This window comes from Amblyomma mixtum, chromosome 2 (assembly GCF_055824585.1).
Source record: "Amblyomma mixtum isolate Tamu chromosome 2, ASM5582458v1, whole genome shotgun sequence".
NCBI classification, from domain to species: domain Eukaryota; kingdom Metazoa; phylum Arthropoda; class Arachnida; order Ixodida; family Ixodidae; genus Amblyomma; species Amblyomma mixtum.
The window spans coordinates 258,731,629-258,758,763 of record NC_143013.1 but is presented as its reverse complement, the minus strand read 5'-3'; the positions used below and the strand labels follow the sequence as shown (position 1 = coordinate 258,758,763).

Sequence of the window (27,135 nt, the reverse complement as noted above, 5' to 3'; positions counted from 1 at the left end):
ACTGTTCTTGGTCGAAAAGACTCTCAACTTCTGCACTACCTGTTCTGAAAGTATGATCTGGTTTTTCTTTTAGGATCTTGATATCGAGCAATGGCAACATTTAGGTGTGGCATAAGCTATGTGTGCAATATCTGGTTTAGCTGTAGGTTCTTGCACTGCGCAACCACTAGGTGTCTTCCCCAAAGTAGGCATATATGGGCTTCAGCAATGCATTAGCATTTAAGATATGTAATTTCACTGGAACATGTTCCACTGCCTGAAAACGCAGCACTGATCATGCATGCGTCTTTGCCCTCAGTGACGTGCCTGGCAGATGGGGTTCAAGTGCTGGTTCAGCTGGACAGCTTCAACGGTGTCATCTACGTGAAGGGCCACAGCCAGGATGCCCAGTGTCGCCGCCTGGTGAGCAGCAGCGAGCGTGAGACGGTCGACTTCAAGGTGCTCTTCAACACCTGCGGACTGGTGCACATCAACGGAGAGGCTTCTTTCGTGCTCGTCATCCAGAAGCATCCCAAACTGGTCACATACCGTGCTCGCGCATACCACATCAAGTGTGTCTACAACACTGGTGAGAAGACTGTGACACTGGGATTCAACGTCAGGTATGCCACCTGCCATGTTACATTGGTTCTGTTCTCCTCCGTTTTTTGTGCGAACTATTCATTCTGGCACTGCAAGTAGGCTACCTAGTGTGTCACCATATAAACAGTAAACCTTGCAAGTTGAAGCACCTTTGCAGTCATGATGTGGCATTCATCAAAGGGGCCCACTTTTGAAGACTTGCAACACAAATGTTAGAACATAAAAATTACTTGTAGTTCACAGCATTTGACAAGGTATCTATAAAGAACATGGGGCATTCTTAATTTTTTTTTTGTGGTTTCACAGTACGAGGAATCCTTTTTGAAAAGTAGTGCTAAAAATGATGGTGGCACTAACATCACTTTAGGCAAGCATGCTGACAGAATGTAAAATCTTCATGAACTACTTCAGAGCTACATTATTGTGTTCCTTTTTTTTCTTTCCTTATCCTTGCAGCATGATTACCACATCTGGCACGATTGCCAACACCGGCCCGCCGCCCACGTGCCAGATGCAGATCTGCACTGTGGATGGCAAAGAAGTGAGCAGTGCCGAGATTGGAGATGACCTGCTGCTCAAGGTCACAGTTCAGCCACATGGTATGTCTAGCACAGTTCTGCATATAAACCTGCGGTGGCTCAGTGGTTATGGTGCTCGGCTGCTGACCCGAAAGACGCGGGTTTGATCCCGGCCGCGGTGGTTGAATTTCTTTGGAGGAGAAATTCTAGAGGCCCGTGTACTGTGCGATGTGAGTGCACGTTAAAGAACCCCAGGTGGTCGAAATTTCCGGAGCCCTCCACTACGGCGTCTCTCATAGCCTTAGTCGCTTTGGGACGTTAAACCCCATAAAAACCAAACCAAAAAACCAAACCATTAATGTTTAGTTCAGTTGCAGAAGGCACCAACCCACATTAATACAGTTTGGCCATGAGCTTTTTAAGTTTTTTACAACAGTATGCACAAAAAGAAAAAAAGAAAAAAAAACGAGAGCTGTTTATCCAAGTGCCATCATTATCATCATCAGCCTGACTATGTCCACTGCAGGGCAAAGGCCTCTCCCATGTCTCTCCAATTAACCGTCCTTTGCCAGCTGCGCCCACCGTATCCCCGCAAATCTCTTAATCTCATCCACCCAACTGACTTTCTGCCACCCACAGCTATGCTTGCCTTCTTTTGGAATCCATTCTGTTACCCTTAAGGACCAGCGGTTATCTTGCCTTCGTATTACATGCCCTGCCCAAGTCCATTTCTTCCTCTTGATTTCGACTAGGATGTCATTAACCCGCTTTTGCTTCTTCACCCACTCCGCCCACTTCCTATCTCTTAACTCTCTAAATGTTACACCTATAATTTTTCTTTCCATAGCTCACTGCATTGTTTTGAACTTAATCTGAACCCTCTTCGTTAACCTCCACGTTTCTGCCTCATAGGTATACAAGTCATATGAGTGTATACATGTGTGAGTGGTGAGGAAATGGATGTGGGAAGGGTATACAAGTGGAGAAAAGGTAACCAATGGTCACTTAGCGTAAGAGTGGATTCCAAGGGAAAATAAACTTAGCAGGGGGTGGCAAACAGTCAGATGGATTGATGGCATTAAGATGTTTGTGGGAAAGGGTGATGATGATGATGAGAAGGAGGACATAAATTGTGTGAAGAAAGTAAAGGCAGAATGCGGAGCTGACTTAGCAAATATGTAAACAAGTTATATTGCGGACAGGATTTTTTTCACTGTACAGGGTTGCACACAGTTTGTGTACTTTCTCCAACATTACAATAATGTATTTTTGTTGGTTTATGTTTCGCCTTGCAGAAATCTATGGTGGCTTTGCACGTGGCTGTGTTGCAAAGACTATGGACAATGAAGAAGAGACGCAATACGAGGTGACAGATGCTAATGGCTGTGCCACGGACCGGTCTATCTTTGACAACTGGGAGTACGATCCGGAGAACAAGGTGCTGATGGCACGATTCAATGCCTTCAAGTTCCCCAGCAGCAACAACCTTCGGTTCCAATGCAACATTCGAGTCTGCTTTGGATCGTGTCCACCGGTGAGTGCTAGCCTCAATCCTCATTCTAATGTGCACAGCCAGCCACACCTGCCTTGCCCACTGAAATTATGCAGTTCTAGTACGTGACAATATTTCTATGCATTGTTCACAAAGTCCAACAGGTCTAAATGTAAGTCAGATAATATCAGTAAGGTAGTTGCAGTGCTTTTGCAAAGACATGAAGCGTTGTAACTAACAGCTAAAATTGTAGATGAGAAAGCGAACACTTAAGATAGGACATGAATGCTGTGCTTGTTGCTGCTACCTTTTTTCATTATTTTACTGGTTCTTATTACAGTCTCTTAGTCTTCAAAATGTCAGCATATCTTCTGTTGTCATGTTAGAGCTCCCATACAGTGTAACTTCCTACACCGTGCTAAGTTCTGTGACTAACCTTACATGAAGCATGACTGCTGGATATAGGTGTCAATTTGCCTTGGTTTCTCACTGACACTGACAGCCAATTTTCATATTATGATAGCTTATGGTTATCACGAAACTTCATGTACAGCCGGCCAAATTTTTAGCTGGTATGAGTGACGGCCGCGTGTTCCGTGCTCCTGTAGCTTATGACGGAGCAAACTTGCGAAAATATCAAATTTAAGCACAGGCTCACTAAGCCCGTGCTTAATATTGAGCTTTCCGCAAGTTTACTTCATCCCAAAGCGCAGCAGCACAGAAAAAGCGGCCGTCGCGCACACCAGCTAAAGACTTGGCCGACTGTACATGTTATCAGTTGCAGATTTAAAAACGTGTTAACTGAAAATGAACTTTTCATTTGAAAGTCTAATGCTCTGCTGTGCATCTGCCTGCAATACTAATGAAGCGGTAAGGTTTGATGCCAGGAGGCAACATATAGTACCTTCTGGTTATAGTATTAGGTCTGAAAGGAGCAAGAACTGTTCGGAATTACAGCTGACATGTTTACAGTTCGTAGTGATAAATGTGCAACAGGGCTTGAAGCTGTGCATCGGAAATGAAGAGACAGGTGCAAAATTATAAAAGGGAGTGCACTGTTGTTCATACAAAGGCTTTTGGAGCAAAAGCTTCACACGCGTGACGTCACATCACGTTACCAGCCACAGCTGGCGCCGAGTTGCACCACCGGCCGCCACACCGACCGCCTCGCCACCGCGCCGAACCTCCGCCGTATGATGCGGCAATGACGTCACACCATTCTTTGCTATAATTATCGCCGGCTTTGCTTTCGCTTGTCTACTAGGTTCAGCCGGGTTGAACCTTGGTCAATTTTTCTGTTTAATTCTAGCCATTAGGTACATTTGGAGGCTCCAGTGTATTTACTTCTGAGGTCATTCCTTTACAAAATAAGGGCTTTTGCTCGGTGTGACTCACAGTAAGCCACCACGCGTGGCGCATGTTATTTTACCAGGTGCACTGTGACGGTGTGGATGCCTTTGGCCGGAGAAGGCGGCGTCAAGCACCGGGCACAGACCTGCAGTTGGGCACCTCCTTCCAAGAAGGGCAGCTTCGAGAAGAGATTATGGTGCAGTCAAATGCCATCCTTACCTTTGAGAAGAAGGAAAGCCAGGTGGCGCCCACTGCTGAAGGTGAGGTGCACTGTGAAGGCACTGTCTCCGACACAAAAATTTTGGTCTTCTTGTTTAGTATGGTGTGTAAAAGACACTAGTAAACACTGATCACTGTGTGAAATTTGTTTATAATTTATAATAACTGCATTTCTTCTCTTGTGTTATTTTAGTTTGTTTCTACAGCCAGACAGTGGCTATGACGTCGAAGTTTTTTCAGTTGCGTGAGGTGTAAAAAAACTTCTTTATAATCAGTTCTTCATTGTTTAAATTCACTGCTACTCTCAGGCCAGTTTACTTCAAGAACCAAAACGACATCAAATGAAGAACAGGCTAAATTACTACAGTTTCTGTGTCCCCTTTTCGTGGAATGCCTGCGACTCACAATTATGCACTCCTCATTTGTAATTTCCAAAGGCATTCTAAGAGTCTCACTGTAACAAGAGCAAATTAGTGCAAAAGACCTCGCCTTTTTCTAACTCCGTTTCTTTCCGGTCTTCTCTTGTGCTCAACAGCGGGCCCCGAAATAGAGGAGATCGACAGCGTCTGCCTTCCCAAGCTCGGGCTCATCATATCTCTGGTGATCACCACACTACTGGCGCTGGTCGCTGTGGCAGTCGCCATCTCGTGCTGGCTCATGGCGTACCGGCGGCGGGCCAAGGTCGAAGGTCCACTGCCACACCCGCCAGACTTCCCCAACCCGCTGTACACAACGCCCGAGCCTGTGGCGGAGCCATCACCCGACTACTACCAGTCCTCAGTGCCGCCTAGCCTGAGGTAGGCCCATCCGGGGGCTCTCTGTTGAGAGAAGGCCTGCCTGCAGAAGAGAAGCAAGCAAGTAGAATCTAAGCTCCCCCTTCGACCCCCCCACCAACCCAAGTCATTCCTCACAAACCCCCATCCAACACACCCAACCCATTTCTACGTCATGACCGACTGCAGCGCCAACCTGCTAGCCGCCGAAACTCCTTTGGCTACAAGAGCAGCACGTACACGTTTCGCATCGGGCATTGCTACCGCTGTGTTCGCTGCCAGTCACTGCCCATTCTACAGTCTCGTCACCGGCGCTGTCACGTGAGCACAGAGTTGAGCCAGTGGCAGCCAGACTGTGCTTCAATGAGGCACACGCAGCATCCTTTAGGCGGGACTATTAAGGCAGGGCAGGACCCCCCCCCCACTTCCTGAGAAAAGAATAAGAGGAAGAATAACACGCTAGTGCATGCCTCTGTGACGTCAGGTTTGGCAGCAGGACTGGTCGTGGTGGAGCTCTCCTCGACCCTCTACACCACGTTGGGAAGCAGGGAACTGCATCCTTGCTCTCCTTGATTCACGGCAGCTACCTGGAGCAACAGCGAAAAAAAAAAACCCCGTGTGCAGGGATGGACTCTAGATTTTGTATGTTGTGCGATGTTGATGATTGTCACTGTGGCAGCGACACCGGTGTCTTTCCTGCCCGTAAACAAGACCAGGTGTGTGGTGGTGCCTGCCGACATGACTTCTGGAGTAACTCAGTTTCACAGGGTGCGTGTGTTTTGTGTGCGTGCATCTTATATATCTGGCGGATGCGGTGCATGCCTGTGGCTGTAGCCTCATCTGCATCGGGTTCACTGATGTGCCAAACATCTCTGCTTCTGCGCTCTCCCTTTTATTTTTGTCCCCTACAGTCAGAGGGCAGGCAGGCAGCTTTAACGGGCCCTTTGTGTTTACAGATATCAATTATAAGGTGCTGGACATCTTGTAGAAAACATTAGTATGCGTTTTTGGAACTTTGCGCCCACAGCGGTTCAGAAGTCTCTGTCTTCGTCTCGGCAGGAATCGGCAGAGCTTACTTGCAAAGCCTGCTACAGGCAAACAAACTGAACCGCTTAGTTTCCTATAGTTTTTCTTCTGTAGGTTTGTCCCTCGACTTAACCCTCACAGAGTTGTCGCGGGGACAGACTCTCTGGTCTCTCCTTCTTGTGGTCCGACAGGATGCGAGCATGAGTTTGTGAAGCTGAGTTACTCAGAAACCCTGTGTCATTCTGGTTGGATTAAAAAAAAAAATAATGGAAATGGTGCTTCCTTGTTTCGAGTGTATTCTGGGGACAGGGTGACACTTTCACGTGTTGCGTGCTTCTCTTGTGGTGCCGGCTTTTCGAATGTGGTTTGTCTCCCCACAAACCTCACGAGTGAAACCATGCCAACGTAGCACAGGTTCGGAAGTAGTGGCAAATGCAGTGGGCCCAGAATATCTCCGGCTGCCTGGTGCGTTCTCAAACTCGCACCACTCAAAGTAGCGGTACATAGTAGCTGTTTGGGTTTTCTTGGTTTTCAAGTGTACATAATGTATTGCGGACCTATAACGCACAACCCATGCTTTTCACCGGTATGCTCCGAGTGGAAATGCTGCATGGACTGTGTGCTGCATTGCTGATATCTTTCAAGAAAGCTTCTTGATCACCTCTGTAGCACCCACAACCGTACTTAGGCATACAACATTTCATTAGCTCGTAATCTGTGAGCTGTCGAATTACTTCTGACATTACAAGTAAAACTGAGGCACCTTTGATTTCATTTTTTTTGCCACTGCTCGCTACTCAAGCATAGAATCTTCATGTGTCGTTGGCTGGTTGTTCTGCCAGGGGACTCAAGCCACATTTGACTCAGCCCGTCTGTTTGTTATAATTGCCACTATGTGTCTCTTATTTTTTTTTGCCATGTGTGTGTGTAAATTGTATTGTGTGTTTTATTTAAATACTATTTGAGGATATTAACAACAAACGACAACTACTGTTCCTTAGAAAGACCTTGTTCATGCTTCCTCTATGTGCATTTTGTTTTCCTCCTCCTTGTATCAAACGCACACACACATACAAAACGGTGAACAAAGCGAAGGAGCATCATAGAGTAAATGCTATTTTGCTGTGATAAAGGAATCCTGTGTCCTCTGCCTTTTTCTCTATAAGTTTTCCCCTTATCTCCTGTACTCCCGCTTCTGTTCTAACCATCGTTTCTCCGATACAAACTCCACAACTGCCAGCTTTCACTTACTGTATTTTTTTTTCCTTTTGAAAGCAATTGTGGTGACTCGGCCACACGATATATGAACAAAGACACGAAAGGAACCGGGACTGGTCCCGTTCTTTGGCAGCTATTTTTTGTTTGTATACTGTGGCAAAGTTACCGGTGACGTGTCATGATGTACAAGTCAAAGGCTGAGAGACAAAGCATATCTTTCCACCAGTCTTTTTTTTTTTGTTGCGGTGCCAAAACTTTTTTTTTAATCCAAATTTGATAGGTCCTTAGCATTGTTTTGATGCACATATGTTTATTAGGCTTTGTGTATAGCCCATTCTTACAATTTATAGTAAAAATTAAAGTTGCAACACCACCCTTTTCTAAAGACTGTGGAGATATGTGCTTCGTCTCTAAGCAATAATCTCATGCTTTTTTTTTTTTTTCCTGGTTTGTACCTCTACAACACCAGTGTTGTGTCCAGTGTTTTCATATTTTTTTTTCTTTTTCTCCCTATTATTGAACTCTTAACACACTGCCCGAGTGCTAGTATGTAGCAGTTGCTTAAAAAAGGCACTGAAGCCTGTTTCTCTTTTTTTTTTTTTACATTTTATTAACAGAGCAACTTTACACCGATGAAAATGCCATTTTTTATACATGCCTTAAAACATTGCTGTTTTACCCTTGAACTTCTTTGTATTTTCACTTCCTGCAATAAAGCACATAATTTTTATTATGACTTGCTGCCTGATATTTCTTGAACTTAGAGATGACAGAAGCCTCAAGAGTGAAGGTATGTTTGAACTTTGCTGTACATTCAAACTGTAGTAAGGCGAGAATTTGAGACAGCCCATAATAAGTGAATTCTTAGTTTGGTGCTAAATTGTTCCTGTAATGTACAATGGCTCAAGTGATGTAGATGTAAATGTGGTGCATGGTGCGATATAATGAAACAGTTTACAGTGAGGTGATTGATGTGATAGAAGAAGTTATTCGGCTGAAAGCCCTGCAAAAATTTCAGGGGGGCACTTTGTTGACTTAAAGTATGGTGAGGTGAAAGCCTTAAGCGCGGTGTTGCTGCTTGTGTCACTGATGTGTAGCTAAGACGTTAAGGATCGCCTCTAAGAGTGGAACGCGACATTGTCTTGCAACGCTGCCAGGGAGTCCACAGAACGCCATCGCCTGTTCAGCTGTACCCTTGCTCATCGATAAATTGGTTTTTGGGGAAAGGAAATGTATCTGTCTCACTTATCGAAGTGGACGCCCGAACCTTGCCAAAAGGGAAGGGAGGAAGATGGGAGTGAACAAAGACACTATTCACTAGACACGCCTTTGTTCATTCCAAACCATCGAGCTGGCATGGGGGAGTGGTTAGCGTGCTGCTCGTCTCCGTCTCCCACTCCGATTCCCCAACTCGACCAATTTCCTACTCGGTTTTATTTATTTTTTCTGGTCTAACTAGAAAAGTGCGACACCTCTGCTGACAACCTTCGGTCGACAACAATGAGGCATTAAAGGCTTTCGCCTTAAAAACTTCAGTATTTAATGCTCCTTTCTAAAGGGGCCCAAAGCACCTTTTGAGCTTAGTGAGCGGTGCAAATGTAGACTGTGCTGCCATGTAAATCTCTGCTTAGCCCCGCCACGGAGGCTCAGTGGTTACGGCGCTCGGCTGCTGGCCCGAAAGACGCAGGTTCGATCCCGCGTCTTGCGGGATCGAAAACGTAAGGGAACAGGAGAGGATTATATTGCAGTTAAATGACACAAGTTAGCAATTATCAGGGTTAAGTTGCATTAGCCATTGGTTACACCAATCTTGTACACAAATTAAGTCATTTTGGAGAGCTAGTTGATTGGAAGGGTTAGTAACTGTGTGATAGATAACACAGTCATTGGCGAACATATGGACATTACAGGATACATGTGTGAATAGGTCAAGGATCAAAAAACGATCCTTGCTGGATGATTGACGTTGCTGCAAGAAACTAGATGCCTGATATATTAACATAAATGAACTGGATACAGTTGGATAGAAATTTGTTTATCCACTGAAATATTTTAGGATGCAGGTTTAATAAAGAAAGCTTTAGTAGCAAGCGTTTATGATGTACTTTGTCAAAAGCTATCGTGAAGCCCAGTGGAAGCACGTCAGTTTGAAGGTTAGAATCGATGTTCACATGCATGTTATGGACAGAAATACTGTGTTTCGCAGGACAGGCCCATGCAGAATCCATGTTGAGAAGCGTGAAAAAAATTAGAGTCAAGAAAGTTCATTGTGTGAGAATAGGCAATATGTTTCATGATTTTACATGACACGGTAGTTAACAAGATGGGTGATATAGTTAAGGGGTGATTCTTTGTTACCTGATTTGAAGACTGGAACGACCTTCCTCACCTCCCAATCGCCGAGTATGTACCTGCGGAAAGTGATTGTGAAAGCCGTAATGGTAGACATGCTGCGGAAACATGCCAAGTATTTTTTAACAGTTTGGTGGTGATTTCATCAGTACCTGTAGAAGATGATACCTTAACATTTCTAATAATACAAGTGATGCTGTGCGCGGAAAATGTGAATGAAGGCTTAAGAGATCTCGGATAAATAGTTATGACAGATGGTAGCATATCAGTTTCGTTCGTACAATGCAGAGTTAAATATATTTGCACATTCAACATCACCGACTTTCTTGCCAAGCATGTTGGTAAGGGTGATGATGGGCACCTGATGAGGGTACTCGCCATTCGTTAGGATCTTTGGCAGGGCAGTTTTAAAAAATGCATGTTTGGTATTATGAATGGAGTGTAAATAGTCATCCTCAGCTGCACAGTATTTCTTCCAAGCACATGCACTTGAGTTTAGTCTTGCTTCATGAGAAATCCGCTCCTTTTTGTTTTCAGTGCTTTTAAGGACTTGGAAAAACCACGATTTCTTACGACTGGCACAAAATGTGATCGTGGGAATAAAATTGGTTTTAATTTTGTAATTTTAGTCTTGAAAGCAAGCCAGTTATTCTCAATAGATTGGTCATGGAAGCCTGCTTAAATTAAAAAAAAAAGCCTGCAATTGGTTATTAATTTTGTTATAATTGCCTGTCTGTCATGGTACGTTTGGCATGATTCTGGAATGAAGGTGAATGTAGCCTGTAGAACTTTGTGGTCGCTAATTTCATGGAGATAAATGAGAGATGATAAACTTCCTCGGTGATCAATTAGTATCAGGTTCAGGATATTAGAAGATTCATGTGCAACACATGTGGATTCTGCTACGAACTGGGTAAGACTGAAATTTACACAGACGTGGATTGAAATGTTTAGCAGTGAGCTAATTTAAGCTATTGTTAAAGTTTCAAGAGAAAGTTGGACTGCTGTGAAGGTGCCTGTAGCAGACACCTAGTCTTACGGTTTGAGTTGCAGTATGGCAGATTACCCATTATATATTTCAAGCTCTTAGTAGATGCTAATAACAGAACAAGGCAACTGTTGGTTAGTGGCAACAAGAGCACCTCCTCTTCAGGAGCTGTTATGCACCTTAAGCAGAACGTTAAGATTTGGTTGTGGTCCTTATGGAAAACGTAAAGGTTTTCTAAACGGCCACAACTTCTCAGTCAGTGCCAGCATCACTGGCATATATTTAAGGTCAAAATCGCTTATGGTTGTAAAAAAAGAAATAATAATGTAATAATAATGTTTATTTCATCACCACGTTGTACATGATGATGCAGGGGACCGAAGTAAAAGCTGTCTTTCAACAGCTTGACAGAGCAACGGCCCCCCTTTTTGGCAGCATACAAAGTGGCGCAAAAACAAAATATACAAGGTAAAGGGAAAATACGTGCGATGAGCACACCGCACTAAAAGACAGTACAGAAACATGTTACAAAACAGATGCACCTGGCACATATATTTAAAGCAGTACAAAACCATAAACACAAGACAAAAAGAAATAAGGAATTCTAATATTTAGCACAATGCAATTACATGGTAAAGACGCTTTAATAGAAAACATATGAATACGAGCCAGGAACACCAACAGTTCCAAGGCGGCTGTTTTCGTTGCATGAAGAATTACATGAAATGTCTACAAAGAAAGTAAGTTAGAAGTCTCTGAAATGTTACACATTGGGGTGTTATATTCTGTTTTAGTAGATCATTAAGAAGTCGTGGAAGACAGTTTTCTAAAGTCTGCAGACCGTACGTTGTTCGAAATGTATTAGTTTGCCACATGTCATTATTTCTTGTTTCATAAGTTTGTTCGTGCCTTTTCAGGCCTGAAAGATTTTGAATAAAAGACGTTTTATTCAAAAATTCCTGTTTAAGTGTTCGGCTAAGGCGATAGTCATAGATTTTTGTTACTGGTATAATTTTGTGCTCTAAAAATATTTCTCCTGTGTGATGTAACCTTGGTAATCTCTTAACAATTCGCATTACCTTTTTTTGCAATACGAGTAATTTGCTCAGATTTTCCTGTGTTGTAGTACCCCAGATAAGGCTACAGTAGTTAAAGCGAGAATGGAATAAAGAGTGATAAACTAACATCATAACACAAGACGGCAAGATTTCACGGTTGCGATGGAGTATACCAATTATTTGCGACAACTTAGAAGTTATGTGGGCTATGTGATCGTCCCAGGACATTTGCTGATTAAAGACAACCCCCAGGGTTTTGAAATGTGCCACTATTTCCAGTGGACAAGATCGCAAACATAATTGCTTTGTCAGGTGAACTTGTTTATTCTTGGCCCGGAAGATAACTGCTTTTGTTTTGTTTACATTAATTTGTAATGCATTCTTTTGTGTCCACTGGTCTAGATGTTCGAGCATGCAGTTTGCAGTATCTATTAATTCATTAGCATTTTCACCAGCCAAGAACATGCTGGTATCGTCTGCGTATATAATAAATTTTGTGAAGGGAAATACATTGACGATGTCATTAATATAAAGATTGAAAAGAAAAGGACCGAGTATACTCCCTTGCGGTACACCGCAGCGAACAGGGAGAGTTTCAGACATGAAGCCATTTACACTAACAGCCTGCCGGCGATATTGAAGATATGACTTAACTATCGATGCTGCGTGCCCGCGGAAGCCGTAGCGTTCAAGCTTCTGGAGAAGTAATTGATGATTTATAAGGTCAAAGGCCTTTGTGAAATCAATGAATATTCCTAAAACTATCCTATTCTGTTCAAATTGTTTTAGTATATATTCCTTCTGATCTAACAGTGCAAATTCTGTGGAAAGGTGCTTTCTAAATCCATATTGTGATTTGGTAAGTATGTGGTGTCTGGATTCAAATGCCGCAAAGCGTTTATGAAGCGCTTTTTCAAGTACCTTTGAGAATATTGGAAGAATTGATATCGGGCGGTAATTGCCCAGCTGGTTCCTATCACCCTTCTTAAAAAGTACAGAACAGCGGGCAACTTGCATTTCGTGAGGAAAAACAGCATTTGCAATACATAGATTAATTATATGGGTTATGTAGGGCAAAATAATGTCGAGAATCGATCTTATGGGCCGTATCTGTAGTCCATCAATATCGCATGAAGTACTATTTTTAAGCTCTGTGAAAATAGTCATTATTTCGGCTTCATTAACAGGATTAAGATATATCGTTTTGTCTAGTAGTGGGACACAATTCAAGTCATTGTCTACGTCCGTGTCGCGGCAAAGGCCAACAAAGTACTTATTAAACTCGTTCGCTAAACCCTGGTCAGACACCTGTACCCCATTTAATTTCACTGAAGAAATTCCTCTGGCAGCAGTATCATTAGCTATAAGGTTGTTAAGTTTTTTCCAAACAAGGTCACTACGCCCTTTAGTTGATTCGAAATCATTTTCGAAATATTCATTCCTAGCTTTCCCAAGTTCTTTGTTTAGGCGGTTACGATATGCTTTGAAAATAGACAAATCATCCATCTCTTTTGTCCTGATAAATTTATGGTAGAGTCCATTCTTCTTTTTTATCTTAAGCAGGAGATCAGGTGTGAGCCATGGTTTGCGGGTTTTTTTAGTCCGCTTAAAAGTCTTTGTTGGGAAACAGGCAGTGTACATTGGTTTCAATATAGCGAGGAAGTATTCATAAGCCTCGTTCGCGTCACGTTTAGAGAGAATAGCTTCCCAATCAGCTTCAGATGCACGTTGTCTAAAAGCGAGAAGGCTTTCTTCCGTGATCGCTTGATAAGAGAATGACTGTTTAGTCTTATTTTTTAGTTTTCCCTTCAAACACAAGAATATCGGCAGATGATCGCTAATGTCTGAAACAATTACTCTGCATTTAGTTGACTTATTGATAGCGTTTGTTACAAACAGATCTATAAGTGACGATGATCTAGTTGTTATGCGCGTTGGTAGCTGAATCACATTAGAAAGCCCGCTCACTTTTAGTAATAGGTCAAAACTTTTCTTACAACTGTCATTAGAGCACATGTTTATGTTCATGTCTCCACCACAAACGAACGTAAGTCTCTTGTCGATGACAAAGGAAAACAACGACTCAAGGAAACCAAGGAAAACAGGAATGCAACCCTGGGGTGGCCGATAACAAACAACGAAAAGAGAATTTTCTGCAAGCACTGATAGAACTTCATAATCTGTTGTGGTCCGAGTAAACTGCGGTAAAAGTTCAGGTTCATGTTCACTTTTAATTAACAAACAAACGCCACCACCACGGCCTACATCACGGTTTAAGTAGAATGTTTGATAGTTGGGAAACCGAGGTACTTCTGAATCATCTGTACACCAGGTTTCTGTTATCATAATAACATTGAATGTAACATCTAATTGTTGTAGCAGGACAGTTAAACTAGGTACTTTGTGTCTAATTGATTGGCCATTTAGATGGAGGCATTTGAAGGACTTTAGAAAGGCTGGGCCAAGATGATTCGCGAAGTCACTTGGTATAACATATCTATCCGAGACGGAATGCATTGTTCGCTAAAGTGTCAAATGAAAAGAGCGAGAAAGAATGGCTCAGGTAAGCTTCGCAAGCTCACTTCTATCGGATACGACAATCGCGTTCGCACCGTCAATCTTTCTGATAAGAATTTTGCCGTTGTTGTGCCAGACATACTTGTACCCCGCAGTCTTTGCCCATTCTTTCACCTCCTTCAAAAGTTCCCGATTTCGCTTTGTCAAGTTTTCAAAGATCCTTATTTCTTCATCGACGCTGCTTACTAGACGCCTTTTGGACCACCACACATCTCTGACCTTTTGATTTGTGAATCGACAGATGATGCCAGGAATCTTGTCCTTCTTTGCCGGCAATCGGTGAACAGTACACACATCATTGTCAGATAGCGGTAGTAGGTCATTCTTGACGGCTAGCTCGTTTATCTTAGCTAGCAAGTTTTCGTTTTCAGTTTTTCTGATGCCGTGAAATTCAAGGTTAGGTCGCCTGTTGCGCCATTCGAGGTCATCTAGCTGAAGCGTAAGGCTGTCGAGATTTCGCTCTTCAGTTTCAAGTTTCGTGATTCTTGCCCTGAGATCTTTGATGTCACGCTCATTCTGTTCCATGCGGGATAACAACTCGGTCATCTGATCAGACATGAGCTGAACTGAAGTTTCAATGCCACCTACTGTCTCTCTTAGCGGAAGTAACACATCCAGTTTTTCATTTATGCTTACGAGCATTGACCACAAAGCCTGCTGATTAGGGACTTCCGTTTTTTCTACTTTTTCTGTGCGAGATTTTCCTGCATTTCTACATTGTTGACACTTCCAGTTGCTTCGGTATACTTCGCCTTTCGATTTCAATGTCGCCTCAGAAACACCTGCACAACTGCCAGTGTGATATGCACCAGCGCACACACTACAGGATACGTTGTCACCGGTCTCATCCAGCTGCTCTTCGCAGCTAGGGCACTTCGCAGCATCAGACATGAGAACAACTCTGGCAGCAGCAGCAGCAGCAGCAACAACAAAAGGAGATAAAAAAGAAGCGTGCAAGCACAAACCTGTAACAGTACAGGAGTGAAATTAGAACGTAGGTTCCGTGGCCACCGCTGCTGCCAAAAAGTCCTCTGCAGCTCGATGATGCCAATTTATAGTTGCAGACTGCAGTGCCACTTGACAGGGGGTGTCCAGGAGCGGTGATGTGGCAAGGTGTCACATGTGTCGTCCACGTAAGCTGTCCATGTCATGGAAGCCAGCAGCGCCAGGCGGGATGCAGCAGTTCAGTTGCGATGATAGAACATGCGTGGAAACCACACGTGTCGTAGCGGAGGCTCTTCCGTGCGCACAGTAGCTCTGTAACAGTACAGGAGTGAAATTAGGACATAGGTTCCGTGGCCACCGCTGCTGCGGTGGTCTCGGAAAACCAGAAGACTTTAGTGACAGTCTACTTAATCATAAATCAATGCAGAAAAGCCAACTCAATAAGCTTTCAAATGTGTATTTTCGACATTCGATGCTTTGAAATGCATTGCCGATTAAGAAAATTTTTTAAACACAGCTCACCTTTGATGTTGGCAGCTGTCAATTTCACAATAAACCTTGCCCCAAATCAAAAATAAAATGTTTATTTGTTAATTTTAGTTAATTAATCATCTAATTATAGGTCCAAATGAGGTACATAACGTCCGCCTTGCTGTATACTCTAAGCTAAACACACCGCACCAACACATCTCAGAGATTTTAAAATAAAATCTGTTAAGATTAAAAAAAAATATAAACCCAGTATATAGTCTTTATATGTTAGAAGCAAGCATTTGACTCGGTCTAAACCTCAGCAGTCATGCAGGCATTGCACCGCCAGAGTGTAGAAGAAGCGTGTCCAAGGGTTCTGGAAGCCATATATAGCATTTGCACAGTGGCCATAGTCTTTCACAGGGAAAGTGATAAAATACTGATCAGGGAAGGTGTCAGGCAAACAGACATATGATCTCTTGGGTAGTATTCGTCATGTGTTTACAGGAGCTATTCAGAGAAATTGACTGCAAAGACTTGGGGGTAAAAGTTAATGGACAATACCATAGTAATCTACGGTTCGCTGATGACATCGATCACCTTGTTAAGCAACTTGGGGCACTAATAGCAGAGCATGACTGGGGGCCTAGACAGGCAGAGCAGAATGGTGGGTCTAAGAATTAATATGCACAACACTACAGTAACGTTGTTCAACAGTCTCAGAAAGAAACAGCAGTTTACAATAGGCAGCGAAGTATTGAAAGTGGTAAGAAAATACATCTACTTAGGGCAGATAATGACCGCAGATCAGAACCACAAGAGTGAATTAACAAGGAGAATAACAATGGGTTTGGCAGGCACTCGGGTAATGAACAGCAGTTTACCAACATCCCTCAAGAAGAAAGTACATAACAGCTGTATTTTACCAGTACTCACGTATGGGCCAGAAACACTGAGGCTAAAGAAAAGGATTGAACTTATAAATTGAGGACAACTGTGAACTATGGAAAATAAAATGAAAGGTGCGACTTTAAGAGACAGGAAGAGAGCAGAGTGGGTCAGGGAAAAATTGCAAGTTAATGACATCATAGTCGCAATCAGGAACAAATTGGGCATGCAATGCAAAGGCAAGGTAACAGATGATTGTTAAGGGTAACGCAGCGGATTCCAAGAGAAGGCATGCATAGCAGGAGATGGCAGAAAGTCAGGGGTGCAGAGCTGCTTATCCTACAATACCATCATCGCATCGTGTCCCTGGCTTCCCTACTTAGTTAATTTTCAATTTTAAGTGAGTGTAACTCACATTCAGCAGCCAGCTAGTTATATGCCTTGCAAGCCAAAAATACTGACCTTTTTCTGATAATACTGAATTTCTAAAAGTAAATTCGGCGTACTTTTATCGCTTTTTTTTGGTTTAAACCGAAAAATTCAACACCTATGTACAATGTACGTGCAAAGTTGGCTCCCAATTCTGGAGTGCGTGTTGTAGGGACATAGGCAGATGGCGATTATGAACCTGAAGGACACGTGTTTTGTACGGAAGTATTGTGGCAACTGCTGCATGAAAAAATAGCTTTGAGGAGGGATGGAGGCAGCCTCAATTCACTGAATAAAGCACGAGCTTTTTCATGGAAAAGTTTGTTTGTTTGTTTGTTTATGGGGTTTAACGTCCCAAAGCGACTCAAGCTATGAGGGGCGCAGTAGTGGAGGGCTCCGGAAATTTAGACCACCTGGGGTTCTTTAACGTGCACTGAGACATCGCACAGTACACGGGCCTCGAATCCTTTTAACACCTGTCAACCTCTTCCCCCGCCCCTCTCCTCCCTTTCTCTTATTCCACACAGGCCTTTAATCCTTGTATGAAGGGGGCCATATAATCTTACCCAAGGATGACCATTTAGTCAGACGACCATTATATCCTCTTGTCAAAACACTGGTCAGCAGATTGAGGCTTTTTCTCTCGCTCCCTATGCTTCAAGGAGCATCTTCCATGCTCTTTTCTGCCATGAGCTGCTGCACATGTGACTGTGACACATGATATGAGGATAGGTGTGCACAGAAGGGGGGTGGGGACAGTGGCACCCCTAACAGGCATGGGGGAGGGGGATGCAAAATTTGTCTCCCATTGTTCTCTTCCAAGAAGGCGTGAACAGGCGCTACCATAAACACTGACCCCCATTATGGCAAGGCCTGTGCACGCCTATGGATTTGACCCAGAATGTTTCAGAAAAGGATAAGCCGATGAACATAGTTTGCAGCAATGATGACAGGGAGGACAGTGGTGAAAATGTAAGAAAGCATGTGGAATAAACAAGAACAGACTGTTCCTAAAACATCCCATTGCCCAAGGAGAAAGCGACCATGCATTCACTGTGATCTCCAATAGGAGTCTGAGGTAAAACTGTTTATTAAAGCAAAAGCATACAAGCAGGGTGGATAGTCACATGAAGAGAGTTCAGTGCCCTCAGAAGCGGGCGGAATGGGTGAGGGAACAAATGCGGGTTAATGACATCCTAGTCGAAATCAAGAGGAAGAAGTGGGCTTGGGCAGGGCATGTAATGCGAAGGCAAGATAACCGCTGAACCTTAAGCGTAACGGAGTGGATTCCAAGAGAAGGCAAGCATAGCAGGAGGCGGCAGAAAGTTAGGTAGGTGGATGAGATTAAGAAGTTTGCAGGGATATGGCGGCCGCAACTGGCGAAGGACAGAGTTAGTTGGAGAGACTTGGGAGAGGCCTTTGCCCTGCAGTGGGCGTAGTCAGGCTGATGATGATGATGATGACAATGATGATGATGTAGCTGTGTACAATTGGGGAGAACAGTGCTGCGGGAATGCGTGGGGATAACAAGTTGAACGAAATACTTGCTTGGGCCAGACACAAGGCACTAACGTGAAGTGGCGCTCAGAGTGGCAACAGAGCAGCAGTAGGAACGGCAGTAGGAGTGGCAGTAGCACGATACACAATGCACTCCTATGGACAGAAAGATCCAATCTGTTGCTACCAATGCAATCTGCACCTCTGTCTAAGCAAGAACAACTGTTTGTATGACATTCATTATGAATAAAGACCTTCGAGTGTTTATTTCTGCAAAATCCAGATTAGATGCACAAAATGGACAAAATTTTCATGAAATGTTGCGAATTCATGAGTTGGTAACTGCTCAAATTTCAATGCTGAAAACAAATTTTTGACACTGGCTTTGAATGCAGCCACATTAGCTGGAATAAGTTCTAATTTTTTTTTCCCTTGATTCCTTCATAATAGGGACACTATAGGGTTAACAAAGTGGTGACGGCTGTATTATTTTTTAATGTGGCTAGTTAAGGAACCTCAAGCAGATCCCAAGGTTAGCTGACAAGCACAAACCAAAAGGTTGACGCAGCGCAAATTGCCGAGTGCACATGGCATGCTTCTCTACAGCTTAATCCTCTGTGGCCTAACGCCATCCATGTAATAATGGTTTTGGGCTGAATTGCTTGTATTTGTGACCTATCAGCTTAAGATTTGAACCTAGCCCTGTCAAAAAGGAACTTCCAAAAACACAACTGCTTCAAATGGAACACAACCGCATCCTCATGACGTCCGTAAGATGCATTTTTTAGGACATTGTGTTATCCTAAGGACGTTCTCTACTGATCCTGAACAGGTCCTCACCTGGTCCTATTGTCTGGCCTCAATACATCCTGGAACTTGCCCCGGAGGACGTTCTTGGCCTGTTCCGAGGATGTATGGCGGCAATTTGTAGCAGAGATTGGCCACACACCGCAAGATTGGGACTGGTTCGATCACCACCTTGATCTGTGATTGTGAGTTGTTCTTCGTGCAGACTTTTTAAACAGCAACGACTGACTTGCTCTCTCTGGACTTCTGTTGCCTCATGTGGCAACTTTCGCTGAGACAACCACGCAGGTACAGCTACTTGAGGCCCAAAAACCTTGTCCTGTGCCCCATCACAAACATGCAGTACATAACTGGTTGAGCAGCTAATATATTTTAAAATATACCCTCAAGAACATTTTCGGGGCTAAAATTGTTTTCTTAATTATATCAGCATTATTGTACACAAATTTACTCCGTTTGAAACTAGCAGTTTTCGAGTAGTGAGCGCCGGGCTCACGAGATACAGCTGGCACTGATTTCAAATTCAAGATGTACTCGGGACATCTCGCTCAGGATGAGGTCATTAGGACCGTTTGAGGACGTGCTCAGGACATTTCTGACGTTCAAGGACTTGTATCACGACCCCTCTAAAGTATACTAGAAGAGGATAGTGGGCTTACTAGGCGCCCATTCTCCGACGCGTTCATGTCAAGTAGGAGAGGTGGCGCCGCCAGCTACTTCACTGTAGCTTCTTGCTGCTTCAGCCTACAGCTCTACGGCGGCTGCGTACAAGTATGCACTAGTTGCTTCAATTATTGTATGTACTTTGAAGGGGGATATGGCTGACTGACCATCTGTACATTATCTGCAAACCCATTCTTTGTTTAGCATTACTTATTGTCTCAGGCAGGGTGAGATGTAGCGCGACACGTCTGTACCTGATGGTTTCATGGAAACAGGTAGTATGAAAATGTTACCTTCTTCTGGTTTTTGTGTCTATGTTTTTGAATACTGCTGAAGTGAATTTAGGGTTTTTGAGACGGGCGACGTCGATCACGGAATTAGCCAGAACTCATGCAGCCTTTCCTTTTTAGTAAGATGCACGCCACCTATGAATACAATACACGATAGTAATATGGTGCTTTGAACCACTTATGGAATTTTCAAAACCGATTGTAGCTCAAACTGTATGACAAGTGTGTATGCATTCTTCACCTTATCGTGAATTGAGAGCACGCAGCATTCCTTGAAGCTTACCTTGGATAATAAAATATTAAATGTGCGTCAGTGAATACTGTGTAGTAAAATATGAATGTGCATGCTTCTGTTTTACCTTCTTTCAAACGCTCTTATTCTAAACAATCTTTTACCTGACTAATATATACACTGCGAAAAGAGTGGCCGAAAATCAAGACAAAACTAACCCAATGCCAGGTCTCTACAAAAATTATTTATTCGTCAGTTAATTCAACCATGCACCTACAAGCACTTATTATTCGCATCATGAGCGACGGCTCAGCTTAAAGGGACACTGAGGAGAAATTGAAGTTGGCTTGTATCGACAGAATACCAGCTCCTGATTACAAAAACGCCACTCATACTGACAACAAAGCTCTTGTAACGTAGAAAAGAGCAAGAACCAAAATACAGGTATCGCCGCCACAGGCCAAACTCGCAAGTACAAGCGTGATGACGTCATAGGACAAAACAGTGTTGCTAGCACCAATGCTTCTAGTAACGCTGGGACACGAGAAGCCACGAATCACTGAGGCGCAGCCAATGCATGCGCAAATCTTCTTGACGTCGCCAGATGGCGCCACGTACCCGGCAGCTACGCGCGCGACTGCAGCATCGGGACCAATCAGCGCCTGCTCATCGGCGTTAGGCGGGCTACCGGTATTCCGCTAACGGTAACAAGATACACGGTATGCTAAAGGCGTCTATGTGCAAGAACTTCGTCGACGACTTCGAGAACGGGATCCATCGTAACGCTGGCAAAGCGCCGGTGCAAACGTAAACGAAGCGACGGTAGCGATGGCCGCAATAGCCGATAGATGCCTTCAACGAGCGGCCGGCGGTAGCTTTCTTTTCGGCTGCTGCTAGGCTGCTCTGCTGGCCGGCAAAAATCACGGAGTCTGTGTTACGTCATGAGAACGTCATGTTTCATGTCATTTAGTCCTGTGTCGTCATAGGAGAATCCCAAGTTTAAATCAGAGCGGCGAGAAAATCTTTTCAACTTCGAATCCAAATTTCTTAGAAATAAAAGCGTCTTTCGCTGCCGGCCAAGTGGCAACAAAGCCATGAAATGCCGAACTATCGGATTTTGCTATAAAAAAATATTAATAGAGCTCTCCTCACTGTCCCTTTAAGATCACTGAGCTGATTTCTAGCAATGAGGTCGGTGTATCCGTTTCACAGTTCCCTTGGCTGATTGCTTTCCCGAGGCCATAAAAGGAGAGACAGTTTACAATGATCAAAACAGCGTAGGGTGATCACTGGTCCCAGAGGCTTGTCTCACAATTCCGAAAAGGTTCTCCAGTGTATCGGGCTAATTTTTGAAGCCATTAAGTACTTAAATCCGAGCTCCTCAGTTAAGTAGGCAAGCAATCCGAGTGTGCTTGACATGGTGACGCGTAATCCTGTCAGTGTAGAATCACTTATATGAATCCGCCTTTGCCATTTACGCGCTCGTCTCATTGATTTAGATACAATAAAAAGTCCTTGAGCACTGTCACATTAGAAGGACTGCAGTCACACGGCTTCTCCAGGATACCTTGAAGTCATTAGGGTGAGGCATATGCTACACAAATTTTACGTGAAGTTTTGTTCCCGTTCGCTGCACGCACCTATTCCTCATATTACTGAAGAAGAAAGTTCGATAGATGAAACGCAAACAGTACGATGCTTGCAGAAAACGCGGTAATAGCACGCATGGCACAGAGACACACTTTTAGCATGGGCAACACGCTCCAGTGCTACAGTGAACTCGACATCAGTGCCGCAACGTGGCCACTCGGAGAAACAAAATTTGTTGACATTCGCGGCGCCACCGCTAGCAAGGGCTTGGCTAGAGAGTGAGCCCACTGGCCTCTTCTAGTAAACTTTAACCCCGTGACGTCACAGCAGCAGCCATGTTAGAGCACCAGGAGCAAGGGGAAAATCTATAACCATGAAATGTTGGCGCCACAAGCAACCACTTGTCTCACGACAAAGTGATCGAGCTCGAGAGTGCTGAGCCAGTGCAGGTCAATGTGAAGTAGGCAGCAAAAGTTTACGAGATACGGGGGTGCGGAAAAAACATTATTCAGGCGCCGTCACACAAGCAAGCTGCCTGAAAGTATGAGAGGACGTGCATGCTCCCTCAGCTGGTAACCACCACAAACTCACCAGTGTCACCATCATCATCCTAAAAAGTTTAAAGAAAAACGCCACACTAACATAACGTCAAAACAGAGCGCGTGATTTAACTGCCGGTGCTACATACGAGTATGCTAGTGCGCTGATGCACAGCGTCATGTGCATGACACCAAGATGGTCCGTTTCAAAATCAGTAATGTGCTTACGGAAGCTGAACGCAAGCGTCGTGCAAGAGCCATCATCATCATCATCAGCCTGACTACGCCCACTGCAGAGCAAAGACCTCTCCTATGTCACTCCAATTAACCCATGTCATGTTTTGCCAAAGGTAAAATAAATTTTCGTTTATGTACAGGAAAAGCGCGCAGCGAAACCAACGCGAGACAAGCAAAAAGTGCACAACAGAGTGCCGTTTACAGCCTGACAGAAAATGGACAAGCAGCGCCAGATAAATTAGAGAACGCGGCATTTGCAAAACGTCGGGATGGTGCCAGACTCTCCTCGTTACAAATAAACCAGATGGGCTTCCGTCAGATTTGTTCACGTTGAAGCCAAATAATCCGCTAATCGTTCACTGCTCGATTTCATTAGATCAGCGAACCTTTTCTCATTTATTTAGACATCCTCATCTATCATCACATACCGTTTTATGCCCTGAAACAATCAACATTGCATTAAAAAAAATACACGATGCCGTTTCTGAACATCAAGTCGCAAAACTGAGCGAGCAGTCGAAGAAAACTCGCCGCATCTCTTGGAAGGCATGCCATACTGAGCTTTGAGCTCCATACAGGACCGCTGTGCTCAAATACACTGTCGCAATCCATCGATGAATTGGTTCCATTTTTAAATACCCAATAATCCGCGCTGTTTGCTTCTGTAGGATGTAAACGAACAAAACGGAGGCAAGGAAGAAATAATTCACTTGAGTTTGCGAACGACCACATTGCAAGCGTTGTGACAGTCAGCGGTGCGCTGTGAAGGGAAATTCGCAGTAAAATAGGAGCGTCATCGGCACTGAAACGATGCAAACAGTACAAGATTCTATGGTGCAAATGGAGCAAAAAAACACGGACAAGAACGCGGATGAGCACGACAAACACAACGCAGCCTCAAGCACCTCACGTCAAATGTAGATATCTGCCATGCTGGCGGTAGCGTCCTCTGCTGCCTTGGACCTTAGCAAAAAAAAAAACATAAACTAAATGTTGTTCTGCACAAACCTGCAAATTTCGTTCTAAAAAGTGTTCATGTTGTATAACACCTCTAAATAAAATTTAAAGGGACAAAATGAGGAAAACGTTAGTACTAAGGGTAGCCGCAAAAGCACGTGGTGGCGCTTGTGTTGCTCCAGCGATTTTGTTTTTACTTCATCATAGCTGTGATGTTGCAGCCGTACAGCTGACGGAGCCGTGGCGGTACGGAAAGGGCCTTCATTAATGAAAGTTAAACTTCGGGCTTTCTGCAGGACTAATCAACTCTGCCACGACATAAGGTAAGTCTCGTTGAGCTCCACCGACGTGTGATATCACATTTATGCGGTGTTTCGTAGGCCTAACCCGCATATTTTTGCCTCGGTGTGAGGAGTGGGGGGTGAGGGGGGTACGGTGCTCTAGTGGGGACTTCGGTATTTGACGGTGCGTCGCAAGTCAACGTCGCCGCTGCCTGCAATATTATTTGGCTGGCCTTACTTCGTGGATGAACTGCGTGAAGTTGATCGTCATACAAGCTCTGACACCGTCGCGCACCTCGTACTCGCGCACCAACGGGGCCTGGAATATATTTCAAGGTCAATATGTTGCAATTCCACCGTTTTTTACCTCTAGGGAAGGCCGTCCGTTTTGCTGTTTGTCCTCGATTTCGTTTCGCTGAAAATCACCTCCAGACCAGAGGCGCAGTGCGCGAGGACGTCGCTTGGCGCGTCTACGCTGGTTGCATGTCACACAGTTGCAAATTTGGACCGAAGTTTTTTGGCAGCGTAAATGGTGACGTGAGATCAAAGGGGCAGGTTGCGTGCAATGTGTATCGTGGTTACGCGTGAAAGCGAAAATAACCGCATCTTGTAGCTCTGGTGATTTGTGCTGGGTTGTTGTGATAGTTTAACGCTGGTCACTGCGCTGTGATCTGTTAAACGGTTTCGTGTATTTTCTCAGCGAAAACGCCTGAATTTGAGAGCGACGGTGTTCAGTTCTGTTTGGCGGTCTCATCAACGACGAGTCCTCGGTCCGGGCATGCGAAACGACTTCACCGCATCTTGTCCGCTCTAGGGAAAAAGTGACCGCTCTGGCGCGATGTCCATCAGCGGTGTCGCCTAAATGACGGACTACTCGAAGCGAGGGGCAAAGACACTGCGCAAGGAATGACGTGAAAAAATTTGAAAAGCTAAGTCGAGAACTCGTGTTCTCGACGGCGTTTTTCCTTCCTCGTAGCTGAACATTAGTCATTCGTAGGAGACAACGAGTACTTTTTTTTTCTCCGGAATTCCTGCGACCTCGTCTTTTCTACTCCTTGTATGTCTGTTTTCTTTTTTTTTCCGCGCCTTAGCTCGCTTGAAACGAATGTTTTAACTTCGAGCTATCCGGGTAGTAATTTGGTTTCGGGTACGCTGACATATTGTACAATGACTGAGCGGTTGCAGTGTGCTTTTTCTGGCCGTTCATGATAAATTTGCTCGTGATTGTAGCTTTAAAGCTGCGAATAATAATAATAATAAAAAAAAAATTTACGCCAGGCAACGGCCATTCTGGCGAGGCTGTCGGGAGTCCTCGAGTTGACAATTCTAGAAAGAGGAAAACAAAAACGCAGAGCCTTGTATGTAGGTACGTTACCATGACGCCGGCTTATGCACGCGTGTCGTAGAGTTCTTCCTTTTTTATATTTTTGATTTTTGCGCTTGTGTCCCTGACGTCACACGCAAAGGGAAGAACAAAAGGCAATTTGCCCCTGGGTGTCGCAAGGTGGTGCGGCTAGTATCTCAAGGTAATCTGTGAGGTCCGCGAACACGTGCAAGCGCGGAGTCTGCTCTTGTTTGTCTTCTCTTTTTATCCTCTTAAGGTCGGGCTGTGGCAGATAGTACGCTTTTGTTTTTTGTTTTTGTTTTTTTACCCTCCTCGCAGCAACTACGTCACTGCCTGGGGGTTGTAGATAGTAGCAGTGCATGAGGTCCAGATGTCCATTAAGGACGTTGTTTCGTTTTATCTGTGGAAGCACCACCCGGGCTCATACAAACTCGTAAAATGGTGGTTTGTTGCCCTGTCTGTAAAACGTGCAAGGCACCTCGCCTTGCATGCACAACTCGTCTGGGTGACGTTAGAGCTGTGGGAGTTTGAGCCTCTTTCTTATCCTTTCTCGTGCGACTTGAGGAAAGCGAGGCAAAATGCGCGCACGTTTGTTCACTCACGTATGCATGGGCACATCTTTTTGGTTCCCATGAATGAGCGGCGCTTTGGCATGAGTAATGGCCTCTTTCAGTGCTCTAAGAGGAAGATTGCGCCGAGCTGGTAGCTGGGTGAAAAGGGAAAATGCTTGATGTGTCACTGGCAGGCATGCACCATCCTGTTTGTAGCGACTATGGTCGTGTGTCGCATTGTTAATTAATGTGTGACAAGTGTCACATGACTTATATGTGGGATACGAAGGTCTTTCAGGGGAACTCAGAACAGTTTTCCGCTGCCATTTGGAAAGCCCACTTGGCTGTCATCTCTGGGCTTTTGTGCCTCGGTGCCCTCGAACACACTTGCAGTTTCGTGCTGGTCGCCACGGTAGTAGTGTAAGAGGCTCAAGTTTGAGCTCTCGCTCTCTGTTGTCCGAGGTTGGAAATGGGTTACGTGCAATGCCACAAGGCCTCGCCTTTGGATGTAGCTGTCATAGACAACATGTGCCGTCTGCCTGCAGCCACAGCTGTGCAATTGCTTTTGTTACAACAGTCTTCCGTTCGGAACTGCGTTACACCTGCTGTGACAGGTACGTGTAGTGTGGCACCCAGAGGGTATTACGGGGATGTTTCTGGGCAAGGCTTTTTGTTTGCAGTATCCATGAACTGAGCTACGGGGTCCTCGCTTTTAATTGGGGTTTCTGCACTCTTGTGCACCCCTTCCTGCACTTTTTGTTCTCTTTCTGGATTTGAACCAGTTTTCATTTCAGTTTGTCAGACTTGGATGATATGATAGGCTGGTGTCTTGCAGCTGATCATGCATGAATGCTCATCTTCGTAGTGTATTTCTGTACAGGAAGATTAGTGATGATGCATGGCTTATTACATTTTTATTTGACATGTGACCTAAAGGTCTAGTATGCATTCCTGTGCTTATTTGCTGCTGTAATAAACTACAAAGGGCGCACTCAAGAGGAACCTCTATGGTTGTATGTTAGAACTTTCTGGATGGTCAGAACAGCTAGAAACAAACCGTTTGTTCAGTGCTGCCAGGAACAGCTTTTAAAAGGGATGCAGCACACCTGTGCAGGGGCTGGGGTTTGATGTGCTCATTTCCGCCGCGTGCACCTGAGGAAAAACAACGACAAAAAAATTGTATGTGGGTGTTGTACGGTTAATCGCTGGTTCAGGGGGGGGGGGGTTATTTCAAGGCAAGTGGTCATAGTTGTGCGATGC

The 27,135-nt window shown here is 44.4% G+C and overlaps 2 protein-coding genes and 1 long non-coding RNA gene across 4 annotated transcripts in view; 2 read left to right on the top strand and 1 right to left on the bottom strand.

Moving 5' to 3' along the window:
- Positions 1-7,914, top strand: part of LOC149363695 (uncharacterized) — a 143,300-nt gene extending 135,386 nt beyond the window's left edge. Inside the window, exons 118-122 of the mRNA XM_089573657.1 lie at positions 299-602; positions 1,039-1,181; positions 2,396-2,634; positions 4,025-4,202; positions 4,697-7,914. Coding sequence (XP_089429783.1) covers positions 299-602; positions 1,039-1,181; positions 2,396-2,634; positions 4,025-4,202; positions 4,697-4,962 — 1,130 coding nt within the window. The 3' untranslated portion in view covers positions 4,963-7,914. The remainder of the gene's footprint in view (positions 1-298; positions 603-1,038; positions 1,182-2,395; positions 2,635-4,024; positions 4,203-4,696) is intronic.
- LOC149363694 (uncharacterized) lies at positions 3,296-23,663 on the bottom strand. Of its 2 annotated transcripts, none has more exons than XR_016289104.1 (5): positions 19,224-23,663; positions 15,119-15,410; positions 9,537-9,589; positions 5,405-7,884; positions 3,296-4,998 (listed from the first exon to the last, which is right to left on the bottom strand). It is a non-coding gene; the product is annotated as an uncharacterized LOC149363694 (long non-coding RNA). The 2 variants fall into 2 exon arrangements; XR_016289103.1 differs by having other exon boundaries at positions 5,405-5,521.
- Positions 23,664-23,879: 216 nt separating this feature from the next.
- Positions 23,880-27,135, top strand: part of Cpr (Cytochrome P450 reductase) — a 35,402-nt gene continuing 32,146 nt past the window's right edge. Inside the window, exon 1 of the mRNA XM_089573656.1 lies at positions 23,880-24,021. The gene's annotated coding sequence lies outside the window, so the exon portion shown is untranslated. The remainder of the gene's footprint in view (positions 24,022-27,135) is intronic.